Genomic DNA, 16,034 nt, shown 5'->3' on the forward strand with positions numbered 1-16,034 from the left:
ACTCTCAGAGTGGTTTGTATTAGGAAGAGCATTCAGCTGTAGAAAACCATGCTAAATCAGACTGGAACCTGGTGCAGCTGTCCAGTTTACCAGTCCTGATCAAACCATCCAACCCATGCCAGCATGGACAACGGACGTTAAATGATGATGATGATTATGAAACTAATGTATTTGATATATGAGCCAAGAAAATTAAATGGAAAAATTATTACATTAAGGACTAATTCTCTATGCTTCTACACTTTAATTTGTTTCAGTCACCATGTTTACTATACTACCTACAAGTATCCTGCCTACAGGTTAGTTGAAGATTAATCACAGTATTTATTTTAAATCTGGCACCATTCTATAGGTCTCTTTTACTGAATTGCTAGATTATGGGATGCAAACAAAATAGCATCAGCAGTGGTAGGGGAGTCAAACACAAACATACACATAAACATACATAATAGTCTGCAACACAGTCTCCATTTAACAAAGTCTCTCCTCACCCAAGGTACTGTAGAGTAGGACTGAACCTAAAAACCACATAGTTGCAAAGCAAACATTTGGCCCACACAGTCAAATCTCTGCCAAGAAGACAAAGAGAATCACCCTGATACACTAGAATGTAGTAGGGAGCAAGTGTGGTCTTTGATAGCACAGGGACAACTTAAGACTTGGTTTTGGCTTTATTGCATCCCATCAGCTTAGCAGAAACTAACCATTGATGCTAGACATTTGAATAAAAAAGGAAAATTAAAACTATCGCTTGTGAGCAAATTTCATAACATGTGCCACTAATTGTTTATATATATATATTATATATATATATATAATATATATATATATATATATATGTATATATATAAAAAAGAATTTATTTTAAATACCTACTGTTTTATAACTTGGCTACATGTGTGGTTTAGGAACTGGGAAATGTACCTCATGAAACATGTGTAGCCAAGTTATAAAACAGTAGGTATTTAAAATATATTCTTTTTTTATATGGCGAGATGAAGGGGCCTACTATCTCTAAATGAATATATATATATATATATATACAGGGAGTACCTAAAAGAAACTGGAATTTTGCAATATTATTTTATTCTCTTAGTTTTACATGTTTACACTTTTATTGCCTTCAAAGCATTCCCCATTTGAAGCAATGCATTGGTTCAAACCCATTTTCCACTGTTTGAAGCAGTCCTGAAACTCTTGTGAAGTGATGCCTTTTAATGCCGCCATCATTTTTTTCTTCACCTCTTCTACATCTGCAAAATGTTTTTCTTTAAGAACTCTTTTCATTCAGGAGAACAAAAAGTTGCAGGGAGCAAGATTGGGTGAATAGAGAGGGTGGGTAAGTGGATTCATGCCATTTTTGGTCAAAAACTGTCTCACACTCAAGGCGGTGTTTACAGGAGCATTGTAATGAAAACCATCACTCTCCACTTTGCCACAGGTTGGGGCGTTTTCGTCTCACCATGTCTCACAAACACTTCAGAACTGCCAAGTAAAATGTCTGGTTAGCAGTTCGACCAGGAGGAACAAATTTTGTGTGGACAATTCCTTTTGCATCGATGAAACAAATCAGCATCATCTTGACATTGGATTTGACTTGCTTTTTGGCAGGGCATGGTGACATTGAATGCTTCCATTGACTTGATTGCTGCTTCATTTCCAGGTCATAACTATAGCACCAGCTTTTGTCACCAGTGATGACCTTTGAAAGGTGCAGATCAACTTTCAACTGTTCTTTCAGTTCACAACATGCATTCAGTTATGATTGTTTTTGAACTTCTGTGAGCAAGCGAAGCACAACTTTTGCTACTCTTTTCGTTTGCAATTCCTCACTCAAAATTCATTGGCAGGAGCTCCAGGACATACCAGTCATATCAACAAGTTCATCAATTGTCAGTGACGGTCCTCTAAGATCAGTTCATGAATTTTTGTGATGTTTTCAATTGTTCCGGAGATCAACAGTCACCCTGAACGATGTTGGTCTTCAAGTGACAGGTGATCATTCCTAAAGTATGAAAACTGCTCATAAACTTGTGTTTTGCTCATGGCAGCGTCCTTGTAAGCTGTTCGAAGCATGACAATTGTTTTGGCCACTATTTTCCCCAGCAGAAAGCAGAATTTCATAGAAGCACACTGTTCCTTTATTTAAGCCATTGCAAAAATTGATGAATAGAGGAGAAACACTGCAAAACAAAGATGCACTACATGGCAGTACAGCTTCAATTGACAACGCCAGTCAGCAGACGGATGTCTGAGGGTCACATCAAGTGGCTACTAGCAGCAGAAGTCTGAACTATTATGGGCTTGTCCCACAGAGAACATTTTCGGTTACTTTTGGGTACCCTCTCATACAATGTAATGAGTAAATATAGACACCTTCTCAGTCCTCTCACTCTTTACCTGGTGGAACTTTGAAGATGTAACAGCTGGAGAGAGAGAGAGAGAGAAGAGAGAGAGAGAGAGAGAGAGAGAGAGTAAGCTTCCCCCAGTATTTGGCTGGTCCTCATTTTCAGTTGAGTAGAGCGGAATGACATGAAATAAAGTGCCGAGTCGAGGTGTTGAACCCATGACATTATGATCATGAACTCAACACTTTAACAACTAGGTTATACAACTTCATATTTGAAATGACTATATAGGATATAGGATTTTAGTGAATTCACATTGAGTGTTAGAGTGACTTAGGAGAATAAAATTACATCAGAAGGAAAGAAGGCAAATTAAGAATTAAACAATATATGTATTTAAAATAATCATCACTAACACAGTTTCTATATTTTTAAATTGGAATTCCAGTGAAAATATAAATAATTTCTTTGAAGTAACTGTTCTTTCTGTTAATATTCTATATACTAAATATATAAAACTATAATATTCTACTCTGAAAATATGCAGAAAATTATAATATTCTATGCTGCAAATATATATGAAACTATAATATTTTATACAGTAAATATAATACTCTACATACTAAACTACTAAACATACGTAAAACTATACAAACCTGAAATGATTGCAGGATGGTATCTGTATAGATCAATATGACTGAAGATATTGAACTTGCACTTGGTTGAAGAATAAACATTACATAAGTTATGCCCAACAAAGGTAGAAGCACCAAAGCACCCTTGACAGCTTTTCTGAAATTAAAGAAAACACACATAGCATTAACTGAATAAAATAAATAATACTCTACATCATGGATTGAGTTTTTTCTTCCATCCATTATAACCAATATACTCTATGCTTCTACTGGTTTTCAGCTAGTTAACCATTACAAACGAGCTGAGGATACAACATCAAATAATGGAGAAGATATGTAATTATTGAATCACTGAAGAACATTGTCATACAAAAACTTAGCAAGTGAATAGAGTAAAGTGAAAGCGTGTCTTGAAGAAGAATGAAATGGAAGGTATTTCTTTTGAACAAAAGTATGACCAACGTACCTGTATGGGAATACAATTTCACCCCCCACTCCCTGCCCCGAAAATCCTAGAAAATCAAAAGAAGCGGAAAGTTTGAAAAAGAGTTATTCAAGCTTATCAAAACATTAAGATTCAATGGCAATGCTAATACTTTTCAAAATATGTTGAAGATTATTTGCTGCCAACTACAAACTCTAACAATACATTATTCATTATTCAGGCATATATATATATAAAACCAAGATTTTGTATGAGTTTGACAGAAATACGCAGTAAATTATTATTTGACAATATAATGAATACATATGAAAAACTCAGTCGAAATACATACAACATAAGTAACAATGAAGTAAAAGACTTTGTCATGCAGTTGAACATAAAAGAACATGAAAAATGCTCCCAGCTCATGTAAACTGTACTTCACATTAAAAGATCATAAAAATAATTTTATAGTGAACGTTAAATGTCAGCTGAGCAGTCTGAGCTAGCAAAAGCATATTAGATTCTCTAAATACAAAAATTAAGTAAACCTAGCACAATAGAATTGTAGTAGCAGTGTTATTAGACAGTTTAATCTTATCTAAGATGACCCAATTGTAGAATTTTACCTGTTTGACAGTGTAGAGTACCACCCATCTTTTTTCTAGGAATTTTTTCCTGTAAGCTCTAGGATAAAAAAAAAATATATGCCATCATAACAGATACTAACATTACTATGATAATGAATGTAAGAAAGTCGTAATTATTTTTTTAGTAATTCCTTGTTTTTGGTAACACAAAAATAAACTTTTCAATGTAGTCATGGGGAGCCATGATAGAGCTGATAGAGACAGATCTCATCTCCTATACATACTCCATGTATTAATGAACAGAACAGAAGCTACCTATATAGAACTCTATGCTCTGCATTCAAATCCTTCCGGTGTCCATGAAATAAAATATCTGTTAAACGCTGGGGTGCAACTCTTACTCCGACCAATTTTTATCTCTTAAACATTCTACTGGGTCAAAAGTGGGAGTGTTGAGAGATTGTTATGTTCGTTAGCAACTAATATGGCCACTAAAAACATTAAGTTAGTCTATGGCATGGTACATACTGACACCAAATTATATTCATCCGCAAGTGATGGTTATATATATGATGGTATATATATTATATATATGTATGTATGTATGTATATATATATATATATATATATATATATATATATATATATATGTGGGTATGTATGCATGTGTCATATCATTTGAGACCACAAATCCTATAGATAACCACCTACAGGCAAATAACAGCATGTTGTATAATCAAGCCAAGTAAAACCAAGTTTATTGAACAATGTACCTTTTGAAAAGTCACCTGACAAGATACACCTGCACCAAAGGATGCATAATAACTAGTTGGATAGCATTGCACCCATGAGGGGTCAATACAAAATGGGTTGAAATGATTGCTGTGATTAATCATCTCATGAATTCCATTTTCTGTTTTTTTCATTCTTTATTTGTGTGTGTGTGTGTGTATATATATATATATATATATATTATATATATATATTAATATATATATATATATATATATATATATTATAATAAACTTGGTTTTACTTGGCTTGATTATACAACATGTTGTTATTTGCCTGTAGGTGGTTATCTATAGGATTTGTGGTCTCAAATGATATGACACATGCATACATACCCCCCCCCCCCACACACACACACACACATATATATATATATATATATATTATATATATATATATATATATATATATATACATACATACATACATATATATAATATATATATATATATTGTTTACATCGTAAGAATTTAGAAATTTCAAGAGATTGTGAAATACTTCGTTTTTAATAAATTATTTATATTATTTATATGTTTATTTATATAAACCTATTGTTTACAGCTTTAACTTGGATTCAACTATTTAAAGCAAATTATATGTATATATATATGCACATACACATACATACATATATTGTACATATAAACATACATTATATAATATATACACATTTCCATAAATACAAACACACAGATATACATATAGATGGCAGTTGTCTACTCCTTATGCAGAGTTTGACCACCTCCTGTATGTACACTTTAGAACCATCATGGTATCTGGTGTGACTTTTGAAACCAATGTATTGAAAAGACACCCACATAGATTGCATATCTGATTTGGACCACCAAGAGCAGCAGTTAAGTTCTGATCTTTGTGGACCTTAAAATGTCTTTTGAGGCATCCGTTAGATTTGCAGACCTTCTGGCATACATTGCAGTAAAAGGTGTGCACAGACATATAGGCAGAATGGTTGGTGGAGGTTCGTTTTCCATTGACCTGCAAATGAGATCTGAGCCCAGTAAAAGAAAGGCATGGTCTGTCACAAACTGTACACACAAAAAGGTCATTGTGATTCACCTTCTCAATCATAACATTCTTCCTTAGATCTCTTTTGAATCTTGCATGCATTATCCTGGTCTCTTCAAACACTTTCACTCCACTCCACACTTTTGTTCGCCATCCAGTTTGATCAAAAGAAGGGTTTCTATGTCCTCTGGATCCATACAGATACATGCATACATACACACACATATATAGTACATACACACGCATATATACATATAATATATACATATTTCTTTTATGGCAAAACATCAACACATCTCCTATTTAGTAGCCTTGGAGGCTTTTAACTTTGTAATATAGCATTTGTTGTTTATATTTTAGTATACACATCCAAAAACACACAGTTATGCTATAATGTGTTACAAAGTATATTCACCAAAATTATAGCCAATACTGTATGTATTGTTAGATGTAAACACCTTATCTTTGTACACAAAATCCTTGTGGGCAGAAAGGGATCAACTGAACTAATTCCTATCCTTCTTTTAGATCTTATCAGCAACTGAGTACCTGTATATAAAAGCAAAATTATTGTTCAGAGGAAAATACTACCATGTAGTAACCAAATATGACTTCATCACCATCATCATTTAACTTCCATTTTTCCAAGCTGGCATGGGTTAGGTGCTTCATCTGGAGTTGGTAAACTGGAGTGCTGTACCAGGCTCCAGCCTGCTTTTGCTTGATTTCTATGGCTTGATGCTCTTCCTAATGCCATCCAACTCTACAGAGTGTACTGGGTGTCAATTATGTGTCACCAGCACAGGAACCTTTTATGTGTCACCAGTATGGGCGCCTTTTATGTGTCTTTTACAAGTCAATAGCTCTGGCCATGACCATGATTTCACTTAGTTTGACATGTCTTCTCAAGCACAGCAAATCGCCAGAAGTCTCAGTTGTTTGTCATCGTCTCCATGAGGCTCAACAACTGAAGATCATGTTTCACCACCTCGTCCCATGTCTTTTAAGGTCTACCTCTTCTGCAGGTTTCCCCCACAATTAGAGATCAGCACTTCTTTTCACAGATGTCCATAACAGAAATACCGTTGTTTTAGTTATCTTAAAGTTCAACTAAGAGAGCCACAAAGTATAAACTTTATGGTTCTTCTAAAGGTGAAACAGACAAATGGACACATTGGTAGGAATCCAAACAATTTGGCACAGCCACAAACCTGTTGTTCTTTTAAAGATGATTTGAAGATGATTTCACTGTTATTTATAACATATCAATTGACAAAATACAGACATTTTGTTGGATTGTCTAACAGTTGAAAAGAATATAACTTGCTTTGTCTTGAAAGGAAATTAACCCTTTTCAACATTCCTGCTGTAATAAAATGATTCTATAAAACACAGTAGTGTTTACTGCTGTCTATTGAAAGAATGAATGTCATTTCTGAAGTAATGTGTCAACAACACAAATAACAGCTTTCAGAATGCTTGGAAAACTGCAGAGCAGAATCTCTTCAACTGTATATAATCTTCACTCTAAACTATGAAGAAAGCCACAGCTTGGGCTATTAACACTGTGGACGAACATTGTTAAAATATATTTTCTACTTCATATATAAGCAGGCACAGCTGTGTGTGTGTGTGTGTGTATGACTCATAGGTATGTGAGTGTACATATATGTGTGTCTGTCCATTCGTCTACCTACCTACCTACCTATCTACCTCCTGCCTACCTACCTACCTATCTATCTATCTATCTATCTATCTATCTATCTATCTATCTATCTATCTATCTATCTATCTATCTATTTATCTATCTATCTATCTATCTATCTATCTATCTATCTGCCTAGCTATCTGCCTATCTATCTATCTATCTAAACAAATATATATATAATAATTATTTGAGGGAATATTAATCCTAACTTACAGGATTAATATATATATATAATATATATATTATATATATATATATATATATATATATATATATAGATTCATACGTATGTCTCTCTCTCTCTCTCTGTCACTCTATGCTCTCTCTGTGATTTAGAAAACAAGTGTTGCAGTTTATTTTCCAGTGAGACAACAGTCCAAGCAGCCTATAATGCAAAGGTGGCTACCGATAATTAGATACAATATCTCAAAACAATGAACTGTCTTATGGTTTCCTGGCTGTCTTTTTCATTTTATATTTACAGCATCTGGAGGAAGGGGCAATGCCCATGGTCTCCACAGGTACCTCCTAATTTACTGATATTGATACCATTAATGTTCTTACTGAGCGTTTGTAAATCAAAACCAGCAGGAAGACGTAAGCAGGGAAGGGTTTCCATCAGGCTAATGTTCTAGAAACAAAATAGGGGTTAAATATGGGGCTTGGAGAATAAACACAACTAAGATGAAAGTAGAAGGAACAAGTGGATCAGAAATGCTTGAGGGAAGGTACCCAACAATCTCTGAGATGCAAAGGCCTTTACAGGAGTGGTAGAAAAAGCAGAGAGAGGAGACAGCTTGCTTGCGGGCCAAACAGTGGGGTGTGTTAGTGATTTTATGCCAGGTGCTTTTCTCAATCACAGCATATCTCCAGAGGTCTCGGTCTTTCAACATTGCCTCTATGTTTACATATGTATTCCCTTTGACTTGCTGAGTCAGAAGAAAGGGGCAGTACTCAAGAGGAATATTAATGACATCAATCCCACAGGCCTAGGAGGGACTAAATCATCTCTCATAAATCCTTTTCTTGGGCATTGGCCGCCCTTCATCATAACCCAGCAAGTATAAAAATGCATACGTCTGTGTGTGTGTGTGTGTATGTGTATATATATATATAGATATATATATATATATACACACACAACTCTTTTTTTTTTCATTGATCCTCCTATTTTGTAATTATGGTGATCATATTGTCCATAAATCTAAAATAACATTTTACCTAACTGTAAAAATCCCTGTTCACTACTCAAAGCAGGATTGAGATGTTTCACCGAAGAGGTACAATAACCCTGAAACATGTCTGTAACTGTCACCTTCCTCATAACAAACGACAGAAATTTCCTTCTAAAACATGAAAATACCATTTTCTGTGAAGTTAATTCTAAATTCCTTGAAATTATTTCCCTTTTGTCTTTGTAAGTTGTAAACAACTGTCACTAGCTTTTTTTGTTGTTGTTGTTTTCCTTCAACAACAAAGAGGCAAATTTCAATTCATGTAGAATTGTTTTCATCCATCATTCAATGCACCACCACTTATCTGAATTATTTGATGTCATATCAATAATACGTATAAGCTACTTTCCTTAGCTGTTTTGGTAATTATACAAATTACACCAAAACAAAAATCTTCCTAAGTCTTTTTATAACTAAAGATATCCTTGTTCTCTGATCAAAGCATGACTGAGATGGCTATACTTCACTGATAAGCTATTAAAAAGGACCAAATGCTTTACGTATATTATTCAGTGCATCATTATCTTTATTGTATTAATGTACAAGGAATTTATTTGCTTTTTCCCAACTGCAGCCATAATTAAGGCTACTTGTTGACATCATTTGCTTGGAAGAGCTTTATGCTATTCTGTTGTTAAGCAATTTTATTAATATTTTCTTCTCTAAATAGTAGGAAATCTCTTGCTATTTTCTATAGCAGGACAAGAAATCATTCAGTTTATAAGTAAAAGAAAATATGTATTCTGTTCTTACAATCCATTGTGCAATTTATGTGCTTTCTATTTCCATTGTCCCCAATGTTACACTGCCTGTGTTTATATAGGTGTATTTATATATGAACGAATGTGCATGACTACCTATTCATACATAGACAAATCTATAACATATATATATAAAGATATAATAGAAATCATGCATAGGAAGATATCACACAAATACAACCAGAATACACACACACACATACACACACACACACACACACACACACACACTCACACTCACTCAAATATATACATGCACAGATACATATATACATGTTTTATATATATATATATATATATGCTGCATTCTCAGCTTTTTTGCGTTTCTTCCTTATTCAATTTTTTAGTTCATTATAACATGTGGTTTGTGCCTGATGAATATGTATGAGATATTTCTCAACATATAAAATTATTAGTAGCATTAAAAACATGTTTTGTGTCCTTTAAATAATATACATATAACAAAAGAAAAGGTGTATTTCCATGCAGGAAGAATATAGGAAAATTTGTTGTTGAAAATGCATCTAAATTTGAAAATCTTGTAATTGTTTTTGAATAAATTTATTTACATACATACCAAACTAGTTTCAACAATATTCTTTAATTATCAATGGTAAAAATTTAAAATTATGAATTAGAAAAGCATGTTTAAAAGTTTCAATGTTTACAAGTTTCAATAATATGAAATATGATTTAAATGTTCATAATATTCAATAATACAAAAAAAATATGGACCAACCAGAACTGCTGATGACCATTACCCACAGGGAAGGCAACCAGGCAGAATGACAAACTTGGCCACCAGATAAATAAGATGTCACCAGTACTTTAATGAATCAAAAAGCAGATCCATTCACAGAAAAAATTGTAAAAACACTGGATTCAAAAAAAACACCGTTACAAGTGAAAGTCCCTGCACACAATGGAAAAAGAATCACAGAAACTGTAAACCAAACCCTTTTTTTACTATCTTCATTTCTTCCTTGTTTTTCTCCCTCTTAACTCAGTACGACCAAAACTTTGATGATCCACATTTCTTATCAATCACTACTAACACGACTGAATTTTGTGCATTTAAACAAGATGGTCCATATTTTTTATATTATGGAATATTATGAACATTTAAATCATATTTCATATTATTGAAACTTGTAAACATTGAAACTTTTAAACATGCTTTTCTAATTCATAATTTAAAATTTTTACCATTGATAATTAAAGAATATTGTTGAAACTAGTTTGGTATGTATGTAAATAAATTTATTCAAAAACAATTACAAGTTTTTCAAATTTAGATGCATTTTCAACAACAAATTTTCCTATATATATATATATATATATATATATGTATGTATGTATGTATGAACACACACACACATATATACATTTATGAAGTTATAATAGAAAAAATAAGATGGTAAATTGAATTACATACCTGTAGTCAACAGCTTCTGGTGAATTAGCCATGCGAAGTTTAACTATCAATATCCATATAATACTGATAAAGAAAATCACATTTGCCTGTAATAAAGCATTAAAAATTAGAGTACTATCATTAATAAACAACAACAAACTTTTATGTAAAGAAAGAAATCACTGATTCTTTGATAAAGACATAAAACCTGAAATTTCCTTGAATTTATGATTTTCATTCTTTTTAAGTGGATGATGTCCACATTTATCAATGTAGGGGTTTGTCAACTTATCTTCCTTCTCTTCATTATCATTATAATTAAGACGGTGAACCAGCAGAATCGTTGCCACACCAGGTAAAATGCATAGCAGTATTTTATATGTCTTTACATTCTGAGTTCAAATTCTGCTAATGTTGACTTTGCCTTTCATTCTTTTGGGGTCAATAAAATAAGCACCTGTTGAGCACTGGGGTTGATGTAATTGACTAATGCCTCCCTGAAATTACTTATACCAAAATTTGAAACCAATATTGTTAACAATCTTTTGAATATGAATGGTGTCATGTTGTATGCTGCGAAGGAGAAACAATTTGAAGTATCACTGCAGATAGTACATGGATTTGCCAAAGAAATAAATATGAAATGTGATTTAGAAAAAAATGTACCAAAGTGGTTTTGAAGAGACAAAAATTTGTTAAGAATGCTAATATGATACTAGATAATGAAACTGAGTTAAGAGAATTAGTCCCCAAACAGACATACAGATACTTAGGAATACTTGGTACAACACCTAAATGAAAGAAAAGTTCATGAAGGAATATTACAGACACATCAAATTAATGCTTAAAATAGAGTTAAATGCAAGAATAAATTAATAGGTATTGGTTGCTGCTGTCCTCAAAGTAAGTTACATTTACTGTATTCTTAATAGGATGTTAAATGACTAGCTTGACTAAATAGGAAAGCAAGGGAAATAATGACTGTATTTAGAATACACCACCCAAAATCTGACCCTAGAAGATTATGTTCAAGAACAAGAAATCTTATAAAAATAGAAAACTATTACAAAATAGCCAGAGTAGAATTGCAAAATATCTAGTACAGAATTATGGAAAATTAATGCAAATAGTCACAAAACATGAACAAAATAAAATTTTAAAAATGTTTTCTATCTCGAAGGAAATCACCAAATGCAAAATAGAGTCTGCAACAACAGCCAGCTATGAAGAAAATGGAAAAATAATAACAGAAATCATGAAACAGCTAAAATTTAAACTAAAATTGGGATAACATATTCCCAATCTTCTGTTCATAATGCACACACATACACTCACATGTTCACAATCTCTTGTACATAACACACACACAATCCACACAGATACATAATTTGCATGCATGCACACACACACACTTGCACACATATAATTCAAGTAGAAAGATGAACTTGACAAACAGTTGGTAGGAAGGGGCAAAGAAATAATAATTTTACATAGCTGTGTATGTGTTTGTATATATATATATATATATATATATAAATAATATGAAATTGTAATATCCACAAGTTGATGATCGAAATGAATTTGTTCCTCCATTTTCTTATTTGTATTATGAATTTACGGTAAAATATTTTTTACCTTCACCCATTCAATACAATAAATGAATTAATTGCATTGCAATTGTAAGCATTTATGTATTTAGTATTTGGGTACTTCCCCAGCAGTATATTGGATAAATGATATCCCATAGTGGGTTACCCTCATAACCCCTATCTTACTTTATATATATATATATATGCTTGAGAAGACCCATCAAGCCAAGTGAAATCAGTCATGGCTGATACCAATGTTGTGTAACTGGCACCCAAGTTGGTGGCATGTAAAAAGCACCCTTCAAACTAGGGACCTCACAGAGGCAGTGACAAGTGACCAAGACCTTTGGCGATATACCATGCTGTCAAGCCAAGTGAGATCATAATCGTGGGCAATGCTGGTGTTTTATGGTGTTTCATAACTGGCATGTAAAAAGCATCCACTACACTCTTGAAGTGGTTGGTATAGGAACCATGCCAAGTTAGATTGGAACCTAATGCAGCTCCCTAGCTTATCAGCTTTCAGTCAAAATGTTCAATCCATGCCAGAATGGAAAATGGATGCTAAATGATGATAATGATGATATATATATATATATATATAAATAGTATTTAATATTAATAATGACTAAGGTGGTGGGTTGGCTGAATTGTTACTGTGCTGGAAAAATTGCTCAGTGGCATTTCTTCTGACTTTACATTCTGAGTTCAAATTCTGTCAGGGTCATCCTTTCAGGGTTGATAAAATAAGCATCAACCAGTTGTGAACTGGGGTTGGTGTAATCAACATAGCCCCTCCCCTGAAATTGCTGGCCTTGTACTAACATTTGAAATCAATATTAATAGTATCTGTTCATACATGGTGGCAAAAGTATACCCCCAAAAGGAAACACTAGTAATAATAATAATGATGATGATATGAACTTTTCCAAAATAATAATCATTATAATTATTTACCAAACTGACAATTACAAAAATATTTTTGCAATTGTCATTTTGTTGATGAACCACCTATTGATCCCCTCCATTTTCTTATTGTTCTATAAATTAATGGTAAAATATCTCCTTACCTTCACCCATTTAGTACACTTGGTAATGTAATTTCAATACAATAAAAAACACTTGTGTATTAACAATTGGGTATTCTACCAGCAGTATATTGGATAGATATTATCCCTTAGTTGGTTGGATTCACAAACTCTAACTTTCTTGGAATATATATATATATATAATTCAAATAGAGGTTGTAGCGGTCTCTGATATCCTCACTGTTTGAGAAACATGGCAGGAATAATCTCGTTTGAGATTATGGCCATCTTTGGCCGAGTTGTTCATGTTGTAACCACTAACCTGATTGGTTGACATGTGGCGCGATTTGTCTCTACTTATTTCGCGCCACTGGCCAAAGCCAACCAATCATGGCCTTTGGTTAAGGTCCCATTTCTTAAGCTCATTTGAGCCACCTTACTTGTATATAAGGGAGTGAATCCCTTCACCAAGGGTCTTTGGTTCTAGTCCTTATAGGGACTAGACCTCTGACCACAGAGCTACTCAACATGTTCCAGTCACAGCGACAGACGATCACCCACAACGACGCTAATGTACACTCACCACAGAAAGCCTTCTATCTCCGCCACCATTGTCACCATCATTGTACCAACTTCAAGTCGCCATCACCATCGTCCACTTCAGACATGTACACACCAACTTCACAGAACCAAGCTGTTAGAGTGAATGCCTTCACCAAGTAGAAACAGTCCATCTGAAGAAATCTATATCAGGAGAACCAGCTCGCCGGTTTGAGACCACGACCGTGGCTCGACATATTCGCCCAACCGGCCTCTGCCCAAGACACAACATCTTGATATCAAACTCTTACACATCGTGTACCTCATGAACTGTAAACCATTTTCCCTCATTAACTCTATGCTCTGTACCTTCTATGCCATATGCATTCACCCTTATTGTATCTGTCACACACATGAACACACAGACACAAACACGTGTTGCATGCACACACACGCACACACACACACACTGGCTAGCACTCACAACCTTCTAACATTAAAGCCATTGTAAATAAAATCTTATCTATCTCTCAGACAGTGGAACAGCTTGTAGTCAATTCATCTATATTCTGTTGGCACTGCATTGTATAAAATTGTATTAATAGCTTATCTTATTTCGCTAGGAATGCGACTGTGTGACTTACCTATGTCACCAACCTCAACATACGGTCGTATTCCCTACAAGGTTATAATAGCCTCATAAAAGGATGTATCATCCAAGGAAATACTAGTTCAATACCTAATATTTTGGAAGGGAGGTTAATATCCATAAAATAATAGGTTTATATATAAACCATGGTTTATAGTCACACAGGTGAATAATAAGAAAATGGAAATATTGAAGTTAATAAGAGTTTATTATCAGCAAAAAAATCAATCATTATCCCTTACAGCTGTTTCAATTAAGTTCAGTGAAATTAAATAAGTATTAAAATCATATTTCTGAGCTTAATCTCTTCAGGGGGAGGAAGAATATAACCTTAGATATTTTGTGTGTTAGTTTTTTGAATCATCACAATAGACTGAATAATACTGTTTATGATTGGTAATGGTATATGTCTTGCCAAAGGGGTAACAGGTTTGTTATGGGTAAGATATAGTATGCAAATATAATTATGGTAATGAAGAGTAAGTAAATAGAGATTGAAGATTAAATTACAATGTGAATAAAGTACATTATGAATGAGGTGAGGAATTGAATTACATTGGTAGGTTATATATAATATAAAAAAATTGAAATAAACATATCTGTATATAAAAATAAACACATACATGTAAAAATATATACATATGTACATACACACACACATACATATTAATATATATATATATATAATATATATATATATATATATATATATATATGTATATGTGTGTGTGTATGATGTGAATATAGTTCTCTATGCAACAGAAGCGTATGTAGGTCATAATTAAACCAAGTATACTATATAATTGACTGTAAAAATAAAAAAATATGGAGATATATTAATCTCTGTAGTCATTGTAATTGTCTTGTCTGTCTGTCTGTCTGTCTATCTCTCTATATATAAACGGCAGTTTGTCTGTCTGTGTGTCTGTCAGGTTGTACCCTCATCCTGACGACGGCTTTCAACCGATTCTGATGAAACTTGACACACACATAGCCCAATGTCGTAATTCAAAACTAACGCAGCGAAAATTTTGAAAAGTTCCCCCAGTTCTGAAAAAAAATCGATAAATTCGACATGGGTCGAGAATCTAAGCTTTTTATATGCAACACATTTTCTACAGACTGTCTAGGGGACGCAACTCGACCTTTTTAACTCTTGGAACACGTGGTGTAAGTATCCCAAAATGTATAAAAATGTACAAAAACAGCAAAAAAGCGGGCAGCAATGTGAGTGACAACAACGAAAAAGTCAAAAGTGACCAAACTGAACATCATCATCATCGTTTAGCGTCCGC

General features: G+C 33.4%; 1 protein-coding gene across 3 annotated transcripts in view; it reads right to left on the minus strand.

The window, feature by feature from the left end:
- LOC115214785 (corticotropin-releasing factor receptor 2) overlaps window positions 1–16,034 on the minus strand; it is a 114,186-nt gene that overhangs the window by 11,733 nt on the left and 86,419 nt on the right. For all 3 annotated transcript variants that reach the window (XM_029783816.2, XM_036505314.1, XM_036505312.1), the window contains exons 9-10: window positions 10,955–11,040; window positions 3,005–3,140 (exon numbers count right to left, since the gene is read on the minus strand). In XM_029783816.2, coding sequence (XP_029639676.1) covers window positions 3,005–3,140; window positions 10,955–11,040 — 222 coding nt within the window. The remainder of the gene's footprint in view (window positions 1–3,004; window positions 3,141–10,954; window positions 11,041–16,034) is intronic.

The sequence above is a fragment of the Octopus sinensis genome, linkage group LG8 (genome assembly GCF_006345805.1).
Source record: "Octopus sinensis linkage group LG8, ASM634580v1, whole genome shotgun sequence".
NCBI lineage: Eukaryota > Metazoa > Mollusca > Cephalopoda > Octopoda > Octopodidae > Octopus > Octopus sinensis.